Source organism: Calidris pugnax, unplaced genomic scaffold, assembly GCF_001431845.1.
Source record: "Calidris pugnax isolate Ruff unplaced genomic scaffold, ASM143184v1 scaffold44, whole genome shotgun sequence".
NCBI lineage: Eukaryota > Metazoa > Chordata > Aves > Charadriiformes > Scolopacidae > Calidris > Calidris pugnax.
Window position 1 is genome coordinate 28,409,683 of NW_015094506.1, and position 19,622 is coordinate 28,429,304.

General features: G+C 34.8%; 1 protein-coding gene across 25 annotated transcripts in view; it reads right to left on the bottom strand.

Annotated features, from left to right (window-relative positions):
• Positions 1 to 19,622, bottom strand: part of NRCAM (neuronal cell adhesion molecule) — a 158,184-nt gene that overhangs the window by 25,681 nt on the left and 112,881 nt on the right. For 16 of the 25 annotated variants that reach the window (XM_014963698.1, XM_014963702.1, XM_014963709.1 and 13 more), the window contains 15 exons: positions 19,221 to 19,364; positions 18,156 to 18,267; positions 17,658 to 17,824; positions 17,427 to 17,574; positions 16,769 to 16,893; positions 15,858 to 15,887; positions 14,360 to 14,461; positions 11,321 to 11,518; positions 11,137 to 11,207; positions 10,036 to 10,261; positions 9,638 to 9,753; positions 6,003 to 6,207; positions 5,678 to 5,800; positions 4,490 to 4,666; positions 3,343 to 3,378 (listed from right to left, as the gene is read on the bottom strand). In XM_014963698.1, the coding sequence (XP_014819184.1) occupies positions 3,343 to 3,378; positions 4,490 to 4,666; positions 5,678 to 5,800; positions 6,003 to 6,207; positions 9,638 to 9,753; positions 10,036 to 10,261; positions 11,137 to 11,207; positions 11,321 to 11,518; positions 14,360 to 14,461; positions 15,858 to 15,887; positions 16,769 to 16,893; positions 17,427 to 17,574; positions 17,658 to 17,824; positions 18,156 to 18,267; positions 19,221 to 19,364 (1,980 nt within the window). The remainder of the gene's footprint in view (positions 1 to 3,342; positions 3,379 to 4,489; positions 4,667 to 5,677; positions 5,801 to 6,002; positions 6,208 to 9,637; positions 9,754 to 10,035; positions 10,262 to 11,136; positions 11,208 to 11,320; positions 11,519 to 14,359; positions 14,462 to 15,857; positions 15,888 to 16,768; positions 16,894 to 17,426; positions 17,575 to 17,657; positions 17,825 to 18,155; positions 18,268 to 19,220; positions 19,365 to 19,622) is intronic. The other 9 variants (XM_014963713.1, XM_014963707.1, XM_014963704.1 and 6 more) reach the window with 3 other exon arrangements.

The following is a 19,622-nucleotide window of genomic DNA, read 5'->3' on the forward strand; positions in this document are numbered from 1 at the left end:
GAGACTCTGTGATGGTTTAATTTAATGAGCAACTTTCATTTCTACCACTGGTCAAATTTGCATTCTCTACCTTCCTCTATAGTCCAAGTATTTAACATTTCTAATGCATGGAAAAGGGTAGGAAAGACTTGACTCCAGTGATTGTCTGAGTCACTTTCCAGCTGCTACTATAATTATTTTACATGTAATCATGTTCTTATTCCCCAATTTTTCTTACAGCTCTGTTGCCTCATGCCTTTTGTTAGATATCAATACATACTGCTTATCTAATACAGGGTATGCTACATTATGTTTTACACATGGAGTTTTCAGACACATTTAGAATACACGTTGCTAAGAAGAAAAACAATTATGTTTTCTTTGTAGTGCCATACTTTGATGAAATTTAAGTCATTTACAACATCACAGTATTAGAAAGCAAAAGAGATAGTGCAAGTCAAATAGGAGTATCAGCTCCAACATGACAGTTTGCCCATGTAGTAAAATAATGTGTCTCGTGATTTACTCATGTGGGCTTGTGAGAGAATGACATAGATCTCCTCTGTTAAGGTTTACTTAGAGAAGTAAAAAAACCTCTGTTCTTGCAATGTGCCAAGATCCACTGCTTTTCTGCTAATTGTCCAAAGAACATTTTTACTAGGATAAAGACATATTACAGAGAGACAATAATTGACTGCTATTAGTCTCCAGGCCCATTTGAATAGAGATTCTAAGTTTTATTCAAGCTACAGAAAAAAATGATTCCTTTATCTAAATCCCTTAGCCTTGACCTCTATTTCATGTTTTCATCTAAAATTGTTTTACTTTATGGGAAAAATGCATATAACATGCTTCTCTACTTATTGGTCTAGAATATACCAGGCATCTTTACTTAGCACCAGGACAGTCATTATAATCTGACAACCTCAGCTGGGACAAGTATTAAAAGTGTAGCAGTAAGCAGACTGCTTACTTTCATTGTTTTTAAAGTAATAAAAGACAATGCATGGCCCACATCTGTCTAAAAAGACGGCAAAAGACACAGGGTGTCAAGAGACAGGAAATGTATTTCGGAACTACAATAAAAATATCGAGACACTCTAAGATCCCTAGATTTACTGTAGCAGTATTTCCCTCCCACTGTAATATACAGTTGTATTCTGAGAAGAGAAATATGTCCCAAGTTGCACAACTTGCCCAGGTTTAGATGATCTGAATTCCTCCAGGACCTTGTGTCTGATGTTTCTGACTGGCCAAGCTGCAGGTCTTCAGCCAGCCAGCAGAAAACACCAAGTATAGAAATTTCAGTGCAATTTTGGCTGACTGAATCTGGGACCTATTGTCTTAACTTCCAAGATAAATGCGCTTGAATTGAAAGAGAAAGGATAATTATATTTTTCTGGTAAGTTCTGCCCTTCAAAATGAAAAATTGAGATGTTTTTGATAGATTACCAAAAAGTTGAGACTATCTAAATTTTAACTTCTCCTTGGTTTGGCTTTGGGTCCACATTAATAAGAACTGTATATATGTATAGCACTTAATGGAGTAAAAATTCACTGCTGAGTACAGCTTCTTGAGTGGGCTGGGTATTTCTGCCTTCCAAATCCACCCACTCATGAGACCAAATATTTTGGCACTTGATCTTGATAATACGATCCTCCTTTTCCTTCCTCATCAGTAGCAAAACAGTTAATCATGTTAATGTAAATAACCACTGAGAACATTCATCTCAGACCTGCAGCAACTCGGATGTCCTAACAGATGTCATGGCTTTAGTTCCATCCTGTTTGCAGTTCAAGTTTTCTTTGCAATTGTAAGAGCTAGATGCTACAGGAATATGGGAAAACTTTGAAACCATAAAAGGCACGGAACCAAACGAAGACATCTGCTTAGTTTTCAGAGAATCTGAGATGACAGCTCTGAAACGTGAGCTGCTCCAGCTGATCTTACAAATAAGATGCTTTCTGCTGGCCACAGACTGTGATACAGCTATAATTAGATCTCAGTTTCACACAGAGAATCCATTTTTCCTTGCATGAGTTTTATAGTCAGCTACAAAATAATGAGAACTTGATTTACATTTCTGCTGTTAATGCCCAGGCCTACAAACCAGTTTGATTGTTCCAATCTGTGCTGACTTCTCAGCTACAACTACTCTAAAAAACAGTAAGAAAGACCTGCCATTAAAATAACTCTACAGCTCTATACACTTACCAGAAATGTAACTGATGTTAGAATATACTTATATATAAATATATGCAATATATGCTCAAATGCATCTATATATACATATATAAAGTTTGATTTACACCAGACTGAATGAATAAAGTTCTTTTTTATGTCTGTTGTCATTCAAAACACCTGATTATCAAGTGGAAAGAAAGTATATGTAAGCCAATTTATGCTTCTCATAAAAAATGTTGGGCTTTTCATGTACAGAGCTTAATTTTGGATCTTTATGGTCTGGGAATCTGAAGCACAAATGTTCATCAGTGGTAATGACACCTCTGTGATAAAATGACACATATGTATAGAGACACCTTTCTGACTTACACCTATCTAACAGTCCTCTGCTGTAAAACAGAATCTTTGCTTCTGACAGAAAAGGTATCAAAATATGTAAAAAATGTGTGCAAAAATGTGAAGAACACCTTGTTTGACAGAAGAACTGCATCATAAAGAACTAAATATTATTGAATTCAAGAACAAGGAAGACAGTATGTTCCCCTCACTGAAATATCCTCAAGTGCTCACTCACAAGATCTGTGAACCCAAGACAGCAGGAAGCCATTTGTCTGTATATTCAACCTGATACTGGAACTGAGAAGTATACAGAGGGTATTGTCAGTCATCTGTCTCTTATGCACAGCTGGCTTGCAAATGAAATAAATGTGATCAAATGGGTAGCATTAATCAGCAGTGGGAACAAGAATGCACCTACTTTTTTTTAAAAATAAAATAAGCACATGGCACAGGCAGTAAAGAAATCTCCTTTGCAAAAAGCGCTGCTTTTTCTACTCCAGCTAATCAGTGCTAGTGCACCTGGGTCCTGAATATTTATGACAGTGACATACATCTGTTAAATGCTCAGAAATAATTAGACTTTCCTGAAGAAAAGCTAATGAATTCCCCTGGAACTCTGTGGCAGAATAAATAGATTAAAGGTATTAATAAGCATTCTGGATTCCTTTTAAAAAAACCAAACCAAACCAAAACAAAACCCACAAATGTTTTCTTCCAGTACTGATAAATACTCTGTATAGTAATGTGTGCTCCAAGATTTTCTGTCCTTACCACTGCAATTTCCCCATTTGCAACACTGCAAAATCCACACATTAACAAATCATGCAGTTTCATTTTACCTTTGCCTGCACCTACAGCAGGACGGAGAATACCAGCTTTAATAGAGGAAAACAAGAACAGGAACACTATATAATTAGATACAACACCAAAGGCAACATACGTATATAACTTCATTATAAACCAGAAAAGCATGCAGACTAGATAAAATGTATTAATTCAAATAAATTAGAAACCATCCACTTATGCTGAACACTGACAATTACAAGACAAAAATTAATATACATGCACTTACAAAATTTTATTGCTCATGCTTGTTAAGATTCATGATTTAAAATAAATGTTGTTTATATGCAACCTTAGAACACCATTAGAGAAATTGCATTGCATACAAACTCATCTACAGCAATTCCAACAAACTATAATTTTTCTAAGCATAAAAATACCTTAAAAGATGGTATCAAAATGGACTTTTAATATTAAAATGTGCGAAAGCATAAAAGGTTTTTCCCCCCAAATTCCCCTCTGTTTTAAATTACTCTTATTTTATTAAACTTTCACATTTAAATAAACAACATCTTCAACAAAAAAAACCTGCCAAAATCAGAGATGGAGAATGGCTATAAATGTAAAAATCAACAGTGAAAGAATTGAACAATAAACCTAAGAGTATTTAGATATTATATGTCACCAGCTACTTGGGGGCATAGATGACAAATTCATTTCTGCAGCTTTTTTGAAGTTACAGTTTTTGCCAGATTTTGAAAAAGTTTAGACCTCACAGAAGCTGCTGCATACATCAAAAGAGAAATAATTTTGTCTAGCCATACAGCTGCATCATTTCAATATTGTTTTCTGTGACCAGAGCAGGTCAATGAAGCACAATAAGTGAATGGGGACCACTTAAAACGTAAAGTTATATGAACCTTTGAAGCCTGAAAAGCCAAAGTCTTAGATCTTGTAAGTTTATATCAAAAGGAGGGGCTTTACATATCTTTTGGGGCTCCTGCTACAGTAGAAACCCTTTGCACATCTTTTCCTAAAAACTATTTAAGATCTTTTATTAGTATATAATATAGTTAAGAAAGCTCTAGAGAAAATTTTACTACAGGCTACTTTCTTACTGGAAGGAAGTAGCAGTAGTATTTTGAATAAAATTTGTAGTGCTTTTTAAACTCAATGGGTTTTCTTTATACATACCCATCTTACCTTCATCCATAATTGTTACTGCTTCCTCAGTTATCTGACTTCCTGATCCAACTGAAGTTTGTGCATTAAAGTAAAACTTGTATCGTGTGCTGTAATTTAAATTTTTTAATATCAAGCTGCTCTCGTTGGCAGGTATTCTTATCTCTACCAAGGGACCTAATTCATGCGTGTTGTTAACTGTTGTTAAAAGAAAAAAAAAAGTTAGAAAAATTGCCTGCATTATCATTGTGTTAAAAAAGGCTTTTTTGTTTGTATTTATTTGTTTTGTTTGTCTGCTGCATTGATCATTTCAGGTTATATGAAAGATAATCTCCAGTTTCAAAATAAAGTCACATTTGTGAGGAGTCGTATTTTTCGAGGAGCCAAAACTCGACAGAAAGACAGGAAACACCCTCAAGTTTTTTAAGTTCCATTCTCATAAATATTTGAATCCCAGACAACTGAGTCCACATCGAGTCATCTGAACTTACACACATTTGAAACACTGATGATTACAAAATTCTAAAACTCTAAACTAGCTACGTCATAATAAGTTCAGTACGCTTAGGGAAAAAAAAAAAAAGTGAGGTGATTTGTATCTAATGCCAAGGAACAGTGGAAGTTGGTAAGTGGAAGAAAACAAACTTCCTTAGCCTGTTCCATGCACATGAATCTCTTAATTTTCAGTGTCACTGCTGACAAATTTCTGGGCAAGTAAGCAGCGGCAAGGGGATCCTACGGAAACGATTTAGAGCTCTGATAGGAGTAAATGGCATATTTATGACTTTTTAATTTTAAAATTAAAATACCATAAAAATTCAAGAAGCAGACAACAATATAGTTGGATATATTTTTATCTAATTCTAGATATATTTTCTCTGCAGTTAGAATACAGGATTTGTAGTGGTAGTATCTTGATTCTAACTTGGCTGTCAATTGTACGCAATTCACCTCCATTTTTCTGTGAAGCATGGTTTGAAGAAATAAAAGTAATGGAAAAATGCTAACCTTGTACTTGAGCAAGTGAAGTTTTCAAAACAGAGTAATCTATATTGTCACAAGTACATCAATCTTTTTCAAACTTGACATCTACAATGCAATCATAGCTTTTGTACATTATAAACTTAACATAATTTTTTCATAATAAATGGATTGCCATTTGGTAGACATATTGTCTAATTTAGAATTACATAGGCTTAATTAACTTACTTGGCTGAAACTTCAGTATATATGATGTCAAAACACCATTTGGATGGGTAGGTGAACCCCACTCCAGAGTCAGAGAATCCAATGTTGGGTTAGTAATCTTCAGAAAGGAGGGTGAGCTAGGAACTTTTAAGAAGAACATACAGTAAATACAAAGTAGATTAATTTAAAACAGCTCATGAATTATTAAATCCTCAAGATTATTACCGCATTGACCCAGATTATTATTTTCTAATGTCCAAGATGCAAATTCAGCAATTAGACCCTTAGTGCTCTATTTCTGAATAAACCACATTTAAGTTTATGCTCTACCTTTCTCATTTCATACCTCCTTCAGGGGTCTTAAATACTTTGTCTGGGCTTGCTGGTCCTTCTCCTTTACCATTAACAACTCTAACATTCAGCTTGTAAGAACTATAGGGCTCCAGGCCTGGCAACATTCCAAAAGTCTTGTTTCCCCTGAAAGTCAAGATCTTTTTTTCTACATGCCGCCTATTCCTTCTGGATAGACTCTGCACTTTCCAGTAGTAAACCTAAAGACAAAAGAAAATCTACAGTGAGTTTTTAGGTGTTCTGATTTTACAAACTCTAAGCTTTTCCATGAGTATCCATGAATATGATTATAAATTCAGGTGAGAAACATTATAGAGCTTTCCTGCTCCAGAAACAGACCTTGTCCAGAAACAGTCATGTCTACACAATTGGGTGAAGAATATCACCTGACAGATCTGCTAATGCTCAAAGCCAGTTTGACACAAGTTCTGGTTTGGAACTGTATTGGTATGTGATGGTTCTCATGTTAGCAAGTCCATCTGAGAGGCAGGACTCATTCATACCATCCATTCTTGCAGTGAGATGTCTACATAGCTTCCAAAGCAGACCTGCACTTTGCCACCTAGTTATGTCACACCCCTGACTGTGCTATTCCTTGTGATGTGGAAGCCAAGTAGATATTTTTAAATGGGAAAGAAACAAAAATATTTGTCTGGGCTGGAAAAATACACAAGTTCTGAAAGGACTCTGAGGTTACAGTCATGGAATGATCTCCACCAAGGGACCGGAAGAATATTCCTCCATTTATGTGACAAATAGATCACATCACAAAGCTGATTCTGGTGTCCAATTTGCTGATTAAATTTCTAAGAAACTACAGATGAGCCTCAGAAGTAATTACCTGACTGCACTCTCTTTACTACAGTCTCTCTACCACAATATCTTAAAAGATATTAACAAAGATTTGTGTTACTCCCAGGATTGTCACCTTCAAATACATCATTGTTCATTTTTCACAGTATAATTTTCATGCATGTAAAACCGATAACACACTAAAACTGATAAAGCAATGTAAATAGGTAAAATTCTGGTTCCATTTAAGCCAACTGCAAAACACCTCATTGATTAAGGAAGCTGGAATTTCACATATGAATGCAAAACCAGGAACTGTTAAGACTTCCAAAGCCCAACTAGGTAGCTTATAAAGCAATTTTACACTAACACCAGCTTTCTATTGCTAACACCTGGAGGTGTTCAAGGCAAGGCTGGATGGCTATTTGAGCAACCTGGTCTAGTGGGAGGTGTCCCTGCCCATGGCAGGGGGGCTAGAACTAGATGATCTCTAAGGTCCCTTCCAACCCAAACCATTCTATGATTCTGTGATTCTGTGATTTCACTCTAATCACTGTTAAGTGCCGCTGTGTTTTACATGGCTTAAGTTAATGTTTTCAACACTGCCAGCTGTCATCCTGTAGCTCTCATCCTACCAACTAGTGTAGAAAGCCATTTACAAGCTACTTAAAATGTGAAGTGTTGGTACTATTAGTATTGACACTCATCAGGTATGGTCCATGGTATTTTAAGAATTGTTAGGTAGTAACTTTTCACAAAGGACATAATTATAGTTGGGTCATCACTTTTCACTAGCCAGACTTAAATTAAAAAAGAGCTATAATAAGCTGCATTTGATAAGCAGTGATTTGGAAGAGGAATATGACAGTAAAAGAAACCACATCACATTTTTCATGTGCTGTATTGAATAATCACAGAATCTGTAAGAATAACGGAAAAAAATGGCAGCAGTAACAGTGAAAAGCATTATTTACAAAATTTCTTCTTAGGTTTGACATGCTTTATAGTACCACAGTATATAAACTAATAGCTGGATAAATACAAGAGTAAAATATGAGTAAGGTTCTGTAGACTGCTGCTAATTAGGTGTCTTCCTGCTTTGTTCACAGATTTGTCTTCATGACCTGACTCTTCAGAGGAATACCCCTCTCTTTATTAAGAAATGAGTCCCTAATGCAACACTGCGTATTGGGCTACTGTCTGAAATAACTTTATTCATTAGAAAAGCCCAAGTTTGCAAGTAGGATTTTGCTCATTTGTTTAAAAAGACATAGTCATGTGATTTGTAAACTATGTCAATAACTAAGATGCTTAAAGCGTACTTTGCATCCATGAAAAGTTTTCAGCTTGTATTTACAGAACGCTTTATGACAGTAACTATCCACTAGGTCTTAGTACTTGTCACACCTTGTCTAGTATTTAACCTATTTTAGCTTGATTTAGCTGTATCTGCAAAAGTTACTTAACAATTTTTGCTGCATCTGCAACTTATTCAAGAATATACCACTGTCTTGTTTGTCCCAGCCATAACAGCAAAACCACTCAGTGGTCATGTCTGTTGTTAACCCTGTAGTCCTGAGCTTGTTTTACTTATGATTATTGACTAGCTTATTTTAGCTTCAGTTTTGCTTAGCTTTGAAAAATTGCTTGGTTGTCCTCCCCATAGAAAAAAAATCACACTGTATACAGAGAAGGCCTAACACACTCAACAGAAGTAATCATGGCATGACTAAACATACATGTAGTAATGGAAGTTCAGTTTCAATGCTCTTGAACTAGTCCTTAATTTTATAAGTATGATGTACTTATAAATGATGATTCTGCTCCAAAAATTCTTTAGTCTTTCATTTTTCAAATATTTATTTTTCTTCCTTTCATGCAAATATAAACAGTTCAAATTTGTCTTACAAAGTAACCTATTCTGGGCTGTGTAACTGGTCTGTTTTGTTAGAACATATTTATTAGTATACTTGCAGAGGAGCAAAGAGGAACTTCCTTTTTATTTTCTTCTATTGTTGTGTAGGAAGTCTCTATATACTCTCGTTCCACTCTTCCCTCCACAATCAGTCTGCCATACTTCTTCAGTTTCCACTCTTGATGTTCTTCTGATGGGCTTCTAGTGTAACCTCTGAAGCATATTTTGCCATCAAATTTTCCCTGTCCTCCAGGGACACCAGTTCCCTCAGTTTCTAACCTTGAAGTCCTTCTGTCTAACATTCTCTATTAATTGCAGTCTTTTGTCTCCAACACAGTATTCTCAGTTATCGTCAAAGCCGGCACATTATCTTAAACTGAGCTTCCTTCAATTACATGTACACTCCAAATCTTCTGCCATTTCCTATCTTCTTAAACTGAGTTTTTAAACTGAGCTTTTTCCTGGCTTCCAGAAAGACTCAGCACCCAGCATAAGCTAGCAAGTGGCCAGTTACTCAGAATTAAAGATGTGATTAATCATATTATGGCAGAAGATGAGTAATCTTCACATGGGACTTAGAAGAGACTCCTACAGAAACTAATTCTCCTCATCCGCTAAATATCCTTTTGGACTAAGACCCATAAAACTATTATTATTTTTAATCTATATAATGTCTGAAAATTGAATAGCAAACACTCCATTTTTCTTCAAGGACAATGTCACAGGAGGTTACTACTACAAGGCTGGAACACTGCTGAACTCTAAATGAATTGTATCAATGCTGTTCTTGTCAGCAAAATTTGTGAGCTCACTGAAAAGCAAGAGTCCTTATATGTCAGTTACTTCAATGTGGATACAGTGTCATAGAGGTGGAGTGATCTATTTTAATAAAGGAGGCACAGAAAGGTTTTGACTGTACTTACTTTGTACCCTTGAAGGTGTCCTCGGACAGTTTTTGGTGGAACTGGGTCCCAATGCACCTTTGCTAATGTGCTGTTAATAACATGAACCTGCACATTGCCTGGAGCAACCATTGGCACTGTGTGGAAAGGATGCAACAAGTACCGTGTTAGAATGAGACACTACATGAATATTGCACTCAAGAAAGAGGTTAAAATTTTCCTACATTGAAAATCTGACCTCAGGATTATTACTAAAGAATATTATGAAACCTTATTATCACCAAATTACTTCATTTTAATTAAAAAAAATAACTACTATCCTCCTTTTTCAATATCTTAATATTTTAAATACCCATTCAAGTTACACACACATTTAGTTGCTTTTAATTAGTACAATTGAGTTAAATTACAAAACTTACAGTCTTCCCCGGAATGTCCAATCACCTCTAATGGCTCTGGTGCATATCCCAGGTCATTTAAAGCTTGTACTTTTATTTCATAGGGAACAAAGGTTGGTGTACCAGACACAATATATTTGGATACATTTGCAACTATAACAGATGTCCATTCATCATCAACATCTTTCTGACGCCAGCTGACTTTGTACTGAAGCCCTGGTCCATTAGACTGAAAACCTTTTAAAGACTGAAATTAAAAGAGTAAATGAAAATGTTTTAAAAATATTCTGCAGAATCTGAAAAATCCAAAGTCACAAAGGAAAGGTACTGATTCTTCTTTAGAATTTTACTGAAAATCTACCATTGTGTTCTGTGACAGAGAAGCACTGCTGAAATTTCCAAGCTGTATAATTTAGCTTTTAGAGGAGGCCAGTTCAGTTGCTTTTCATTCATTAGTAAAAATCACATTGAACAGTGTTTCTTGGTTAATTCTTATACAACCATACATTGTGATTTCTGCATACATCTTTTGTTTTCAAATATTTCTTAAAAAGTGAAAGAGAAAAAAGCAGACTTACACCAACTCCCTATAAACAGTGTTCCCTAAACAATGTTTCTTGCCTGGGATGGGAAATTGGTTTTACATGGCTCTCCTTGAGTCCCTGTCACGATGGTAAGGGCATGAGAGGGAAAAGTTTTTCTTTTTAGTGGAAGACTGCACAGTAATTTAGGCTATCACAAAAGTTGAGGGTAGAACTAGGATACACATTAGAATTCATTCTAAAAATAAGACTCTACTTGAGATAAACCACAATTTACATATTTAAGTTCTCCTAAATTGGCAGCAAAACATCCTCTATTACCAAATTAATGGCTTATCTTGAGAAATCACTCAAGGAAAATACAGCACCTTAAATTATTATTTTTTTTTTCATAATGCATGCAGCTTTTCCATGAAAATGAAGACAGGAAATATCTGGATTTTACTCTTTCTCAAGAATGTTGGAAACAAGCAACACATTGGTTATTCTCATAGCGTGTTCACAGTTCAATCATTATTTCTTTAAAAAAATGCTACTCACAGACCTGAAAACAATTGAAACCTCAAAAAACCAAACTTACCTCCCATGTTATTACCAAATTATCAGGTTCTGAGCCTATCCCTTGTACATTAGAAGGATTTTCATCAGGGTCTAAAAATAAAATATTTACACATGAACATGAATGACTGCCGTTTGCATCCCAAGCAAATTGAACACCATTCATAGTATAAATCAATCACGGGTAAGCGGGAATAGTTATTTACTTGCAGATTTTGTCAGGTACTGCTCAGATGGTTCACTCGGCTGACTTCTGCCAATCTCATTGACAGCTATCACACGGAATGAGTAGTTGACGTACGGAGACAACTTCAACTGTACTGTTGTCTGAGTTCCAGGAACTTCCGTCTGGTAATGCCATACCCCTGGTTCATGCAGCCCATCTTCAAATTCAATCACAAAATCTGTAAACAGAAATTGAATCCAACTTTATGTCAAAACTTGCAACGCCTTCCTTGATCAGTGTAGGCATTTCTGAATAATCAGAAGGGAGTGATCCAATCAACGTTTCTAAAAATCATGGAAATTGAAACGTAAGTACATAAACCACAACACAGATCTATAATGTGGATCTCAAAAATACTGCCTAGGTAGAAATAGAATAGAAACACTCTGACTTTTATTATTTGGTATTCTCACTAATGCAGATACCTGTCAGGTAACACGTTATTATAAGAGCTCACTCTCAAGTAATGGATTTTAATGTAACAGGAGCCCTTGAAGTAACAGCAAGACAGTGGGACAAGATTGGAATTTTGATGTAGAAGTAATATTTGGCTAGTTGTATCAAGCTGACAGTAAGTAGTACCTGTACAATACTAAAACTCCCTGAGTATTCCATTTTCCCCAATGAGACTGGTTTAAGGAAGAACTATCTAAAGTCAAGAAGCAGTACTTGAGGAAAGTTTTTGAGAGCACTTCCCAGTATCTTCAAATTAAGTCAAGGAATGTATGTTCAGAAGCTAAATTTCTTGAGAGTTCTCTGTGTTAACATTATGATGATTACTGTTAGAGATCCTAGAGAGTATATAACCTCAGGGATAAATAGGTTTGTAGAACTCCAAAAAGAAACTCATATTCATTATCAAAACTCAAAAGGACATTTTTTTTCAGCTGTGAAACAGCTGTGAACAGGAAAAAGCCCCCTGCTCTTATGTAGGAGATATAAATTCTAAAATACCTATGAGGAATCGTTAGGATAAAGTACATAAGTGGAAGAAGAATGCATAGTCTGAGTATATTCCATGGAATCTTAAGATATACAAAATTCACATGAGCATCAAATGTTTGTGTGTCGTGTGAAAAATATTTTTCCCTATTTTATGTATAGGTGTGGACAAGAAGCCAGAATATGCCTCAGAAAGCATCCTGTTTACACTACTCAAGAAATTCTGAGAGGCACTTAGAAAATGCTTTTAGAAGAATGCTTACAGTATTACATCGAAATGATCCACAAGAGTTTGAGGAGCCAAGATGTTCAAGAAGTAAAACAGGTAAGTAGTACTAATCATAGCCTTCTGGCTATGCTAAAGCTTGCAGAGTTCATCCTGACCTGCGCAGTTAAGAAAGAGGGAGAACTGGCCCCAAATTACTGTCTGAGTTATAGTTGGAGTTCTGTACTCAGAGAGAAAGGCCTTAGGATAGGATATTTTCTGGACCAAAGTCTTTGTTGAAAAGGTGAGAACATTACAGGCTAAAAAAATAGCACCAACAAAGTTTTCACTACTGCATTTTGCTTCCCCCGTAACTAGCATTCTGCCTACAACTCTAGTAGAAAAAATTATAGAACACTTCAAGGAAAAAAAAATCTATTTGAGCTTTCAGAGAGATTCTAGTATGTCAGTCGTATTACTTGTTGAAAGGGATCACTCTTAATGAAGTGCTATCTTTGAGTCTGATCTGCACTTTGAAGTGATAGTAGCACCAGCAGTAACAGGCTCACTTACAAAGCAAATGCCTTATTTTGAAGGCTCTCGGGACCACACAGTAATATAAATCATATCATAATTAAAACCAGCATTATTTAGTCAGAAGGTTCAATTTCCAATATCAGAGTGCATGCAGTATCTCGCTTCTAGAAAAACTCTGACATAAGCCAACACCACCTACTATCACCTCTTTCAAAAGAGTGTGATCTTCACTCCCTAAATACAATTCAACTCTTTACATTAAATTTCTATATATTATATTTTTTAAAACATATTAGTAGTTGATATACATTAGACAAGTCTGAAAGTCTAAAACTTCAGCAAAATCCCTTGGTGTTTCATTAAAATACAATCAAAATCTTTGATGTGTTCTGAAATGTCTGAAATTCTGTTTTCACAAAACTTCCTTTCCAGACGCCTGATCCTTATGGTTTCTGTTCAGTTTTGATACTGACCAGCATCAGACCCTGGAGAACAACACTCAATAAATTAGCCTAACTCATTCACTCCAAATATAATGTGTACACTGGCTGTGGTAACTTGTAGCAGTTATTAACTAAAAATGCACTGCATAAATAATTAAATAATTACAGTAAGTTGCTCATAACGAAAAATCTTTCTGATCTTACTATTTTTTGGAAAACAAGTAAGATCCTTCTTCCTTCCTCTTAATTTCCCCCTCCATCCTTTCTCTTCAATATAAGCAAGAGTATCTTTCATCATGCTCTAGTGGGAAGAGTAATACCATGTGTCGTCATGTCTCAAAAGTTTTTAGATGTTAATTTTCTCTGTCTAGGGACCTGCTTTATTCTTTCAACTATCTGACTAGAAAAAAACAGAAAAACTATCTGCCTTATATTTTAGAAAGAATAAGCTTCTTTATCAGTAGTGATGGATATTCCTAAAGATATTGGCACTGATGCTTTTTCAAATATACGGGAATTACAAAAGAGTTAATGCAAGATGTTAGTAGCTCTCTCCTTCAGAAACATACAAGTAATGAACAAGTCTGCTCTCAACGTATTCAGAAGACTGCACCATGTGAGACAGAGCTCACATCAGTATCAACTTCTGTGTTAACTATCACAGGTTTTTGGATCAAAAGCTGAGCTCCTTAGGGCAGTAAATAAGTTCTTCTGCTTGTCTGTACAGTAGAGGACATTAATGAATTTTTGTTATGTAAATAAATGGCAACTGTAGCGAATCAATTTACCATTCTTCCATGCTGCATACAAAATTTAGCACAGAACACTTTGGAATCTGAGAACAGTAAATGTAATGTTATTGAAGTAATACAATAGATATAAACAAACATACTTGTAATGGGGCTGTTGTTTTCGTCTCCTGGTACCCACGAGAGTTCAATGCTTCTTTCTAGCTGACCTGTCAATTCCAAGTCAAAGGGTGGATTTGGCCGAGCTGTAATGAAATGAACACAAAGTAAATATTCACACCAGAATATGCAGTTTCACCATCGAAAAAATCCTTACATTACAATCAAAAGAATTCCACAACTACAGCAGGGCAGATCTACTCACTTACGTAAGCATGACTTAATGACTGTGAGCATGCGACTGTTACAAAACAGAAAAAATGGAAAACTGATGTATCTGGAAACTTCTATACACTAACAAGAATCTGTATTTGATTTTATCTATGTCTGACTGCACTGGGGTATAAAAAAAATGTAATGAGATGCAATGAATTATGAAATCCATGTTCAGTTTATCTTTGAATAATTATGTGTGGTTCTCTAATGTAACTAGAAATATGTAGTAAAACATGGAAAGTAAAGAAGCACTCACATCAAAGAAGCTTTTCTAGAATCACTACAAATATTTTGCATGTGAATTCAAAACAAGTATAGTTCAAACAGAAACTAATTGCAAGTTACTCGGTCATTTGTTTTTGCTGTACTTTTAAAAAAACCTGAAATACCATGCAAGCTGTTAATATACATCCTTGTAATGCATAAAGATTTAACTGTTCATTCCAAATTGCTAAAAATAATACATTTTATGATTTGTTACACAAAAATCAAGATTGAAGAGTAGGTTCATTTAAGAATGCAGAAAATGCTTTACTGAATGTGACAGGATTTACATAAAAGTGCTTAAGATGCTCATACTTAAAAGTGGTTTTAGCCATATTATATTGAATTTAAAACCTAAATTCAGAAAAAAACTGCTACCAAATTAAAGACCGTATACTGTCAAATTTAGGACTGCACCTGCCTGACAGATTTTTTGGGCGAATTTCAGCTTTAATTTTAAAATCGTATTAGCAATTTCATCAATCATAAACCAAATTGGTCAATATGGTCCTATCCATTTTATGACTGAAGTAAACCGAAGACAAACAATGAAATGAAGTGTACCAGGCTACAAAGCTGTCAGCCAAAGCAATGTAAAAACATACCAGGATTTGGTTGGTGCAAGTTCTTTGAGAGTGAATTAGCTTTCAACAAACAGTTGGATTTATCTTTTAGATCTTTCATTTACTATACAACTAATTTGCATTACAGTGCTCTCTACGAGAAAAAGACTATCACAGTGTAACCAACCTTATATAAAGATAATTTATCTGAAAATCATTTATTCTCTAAAATACAAAGCAGCTGACACTGTAAAATTCTAAAGCCCAGTACTCCAGTAATGAAGCAGTTGGTAAAATGGGATGAAACCACACACACACATACACACAAATTAAAAAAAGAGGAAAAAGGGGAAAAAAGAGAAGATGCTGCACTTTGCAACAGGCAAATGAGAAATGTATCTGGCAGATGATGTAGTAAGAGAACTTCATATTAGTTTACCGTAAATGATAGCTGGAGTTGGGGGAGCAGCTGAAAAGAACATTAATATAAAGGATTTAATCAGTTAGTAGCCAAAGAAACAGAATACTGTAGGTAGTTAAAGACTATAATTATTAGAGACAAAGAAAAGTTAACTTATTTAGTGTAAATGGTTGATTTCAAATAATACATCGATAATTTTTCACTGAAAAGTTATAAAAGTATTCTTGAATATTTTATCCATTTTTTCAATACGGATAGATCAAGAAAATAAATAAAGTGAGAAATATTATTAAAATTCTCTAATAAGTATGAGACCTTTGGTGTATGTCATTCCTGGATAGGCATCAGATTACAACACAATTTTAAAACACAAGCACACTTGACTTTGAATCTCAGCTTGAACTCAGGTAAGAATCATTCAGGACATTTACTTCAAGCTTTCTTATAAATTGGGAGAAGGGGCAAAGTAACATATTTTACAACAATCTGCCATCATGGAAACTTAAAAGAGAGAACTAATTTAAAAAGAAAATCCTTGAAAACCTATATAACCAAGCATGTTCAGTCTTTCTGAAGCATAATTTAACTGTGAAATAGATTGCTGAGATAACATGTTTATGTTCAAATACTGTGCAGCATGTAATCTACTGTGTTAGCCCAGATGTGATCCAAATAAAAATCTATACAGCATGAAACTGAATGCATCCTGTAGCTATGGGACCCTTTTGTAAGTAGCTGATTCAAAGGCAAACTTTAGGGTAAGATTATTTTTAAAAAACTGCAACACATTTACAGATAGAGGTCATTTCCTTTGTCCTGTTCTTGAAATCAAAACTAGATTTGTGCTTTTCATTTTAAATCTAAAGCTGTTTTCATACTTAACAGTAATTAAACAGTTCTGCTATCGTAAAGTTTGAGAGTATTCTTACCAACAACAGTAAGCACAGCACTTGCTGACACACTGTCCAGAGTAGTATTAACTACGCAAGTGTATGTTCCATCATCTTTATCAGTTACATTCATAATGGTCAAGTTGTCTTTACCAACTAGAAACCTGCAAATACAATAAATTCAGCCACTGATTTTTCAATAGTTGCTACTGTTATAAGAAACTTGCAAAAGACATTATCAAATCCCATATACTTGTGTATTTCAGCAAATACTTAGACTGCAAAGTAAACTATGGGATGATGCCCGCCTTTTCTACCTTGCTGTTGACCATCTTCCCACAGTAACTATCCTGATGTTCTTTTATTTCCAAATATACTCAAACAACCTTTCATTAACTGTGATCTAGAGCAGAATAGTCTTCTGTTATCTCTTTGACTTCCTGTGCTGATTATCTTCTTACAACTGATACACATGGTCAATGTGCACAATTAAAAATTTTTACATCTCTCTTAAATTTGATTTCTATCTTAATATTTTCACACTAGATGAGTCCTTTAGTCACCAAATACGGTGATTATATTTATCAGTCTTCTTTGGAAAGTCAATAAGTCAATATGTTTCTTTCAAAGATCAGGAAAAGGAATAGACAAAAGAAACTAGAAAACTAAAAATAAAGGGAAATTATTTTGTCCGTACCTTTCATCATCTGGCAGTTCATCATTGTCCTTCAACCATACAACTGTTGGTAATAAGGTGGGATCATGTTTTATTATACACTCAAATGAGACTTGGCCATATCTCTGAATCACTTTGTATTCTGGCTGTTTAATTATCATTGTTGGATCTGAAATTTAAAATTATTATTAGAAATTTAGAAATTCTCCAATTCTATACTAACCTGTTATGAACAAGTGATTAATTTCTTACCTTTAACTTCCAGTTGCACTTCATTTTGTATCTTTCCTAATTCATTCCTTGCTACACATGTGTATGTACCAGTACTATCCTTTTGAGCCACTGGAATTTCCAAGGTTCCGTTGTCATGGAAAACGTATTCATTTCCACGCAAGATGCTACCTTTCACTCCCTTAAACCTTTATATAATAAGCAGTATCATTATCCAATGTCATAGTTAAATCCTATTCCATTTTATTATCAGAAAATGCTAATTGGGACTGCTACATTAGAAAATGCAGACAGACATTAAAACATGAAATTTAAACTTGACTCTGTAGGGATAACTTAACTGTTATTACATTGAGTATCTCTAATATTGTATTTGTGTATTGTAGTCAGCATATATTTAAAAAGACACTATTTTAAAATCATAAATTGAGTAAAAATATTTTTAAGGCTTTAAATGTTTGTTTCCATAGATATAACTGGCTCTTTTTATATAACTTAAGGACAAAAACTATAGCTTACCATTCAATTTCAGGCTTAGGTGAACCAAAATAAGCACAGTCTAGCAACGCCGGACTATCTGCAATGACTTGATACAGTTTATTAGCAGGAGTTAGAATTCTTGGTGGCTCAGCTGAAAAGATAAAGAGATCTGGATATAGATACGAAGATGCGAGTACAAAATACTAAGATATTACGAATGGCCGAAAGAATTATACATCAACATCCTTCTCTGAAGTTATTTCTGGCCTCAGTTTAGGTACAAATACATTCTACTGCCAGTAGCCTGAGGAAATGTAGGAGAATTATCTTGTGAAAAACAAATGAATCTTCCTTGTTTACAAGTAATAGGGACTGGCACCAAAGGCAATGATTTCATTTGGAAAATTTAAATCAGAATATACTTCAAGAAGAGAAACTCCTGGGAACCGACTGAACTACATAATTCTGAACAAACCTGCAGGCAGAAAGAAGCTAAGATGTATTTTTGGTGAAACACCTATATTTTTAAAGGAACTATGGAACCAAAGTGAGTTCTATCATTTAAAAGACAGTGTCTCTCAATCAAAAGATCTGCAAGGAGGATCCTTAGAGGCGATTCTGCCTAGGATTTTTCTTCTAGCTTTGTTAAATTCAGCTAGAAGAATTAGAGAGAGCACAGCATCTCCTAACCAGAAACACATTATTGGGAGGCTTTCAAGACAAATGTGCCCTTGCAATAGCAATTTAGAGACAATTTATTTAACTGATCCAAAACACCCACAATCAACAAGAGAGTACTGAAACATATTAACGTAAGGAATATTAATTCCTGCCTTTTTTCTTACGCTTCAGTTTGCTTGATTTATGTAAACAAACAAACAAAAAGATAAAATTTCTTCCAGGTTTTCCCTAGCTTTCACAACTATCCTCTTAAGAATAATGAAAGTGGAAATATAGCATGTATATCCTTGCCTTTTACAGGGCTCAGGAAATACATCCATTCCCACTGAAGACCTCAAGCAAGGCTTGAGCATGCAATCCGTGTAGTAGCAGGAGACAACTGAATACATAAAAAGCCTGAAAAATATAAAATCTGTTTCTTACCCAGAACATTCACAAATGCGTTTGCGAGCAAGTATCCATATTCATTAGAAGCATTGCACTGATAGACAGCACTTGACCTTTCTTGCACATGTGAGAAAATAATGGTATCACCATCTACCTTTCTGCTAGGATCTTCTGGGGCAACTGTTGGTGTAAAGAAAAAAAATTTCTTTTTCTTAAACAGCTGTTGGATTATATGTTTCATATTTTCTAAAAAGAAGAAACAAATTCAAAAGACCAATATGCCTTTCCTTCTATTTTTCTGAGTGACTGTTCACCAGTTAGATGTAAATTTCAATATGATTAAGGAAGTTACTCCAATTCTACAAATATTTAACTCAGGATGGCAGATTTGCCATTTTTGAGGGTTTTTTGTTGTTGTTTGTATTTCAAGGAAGTGAA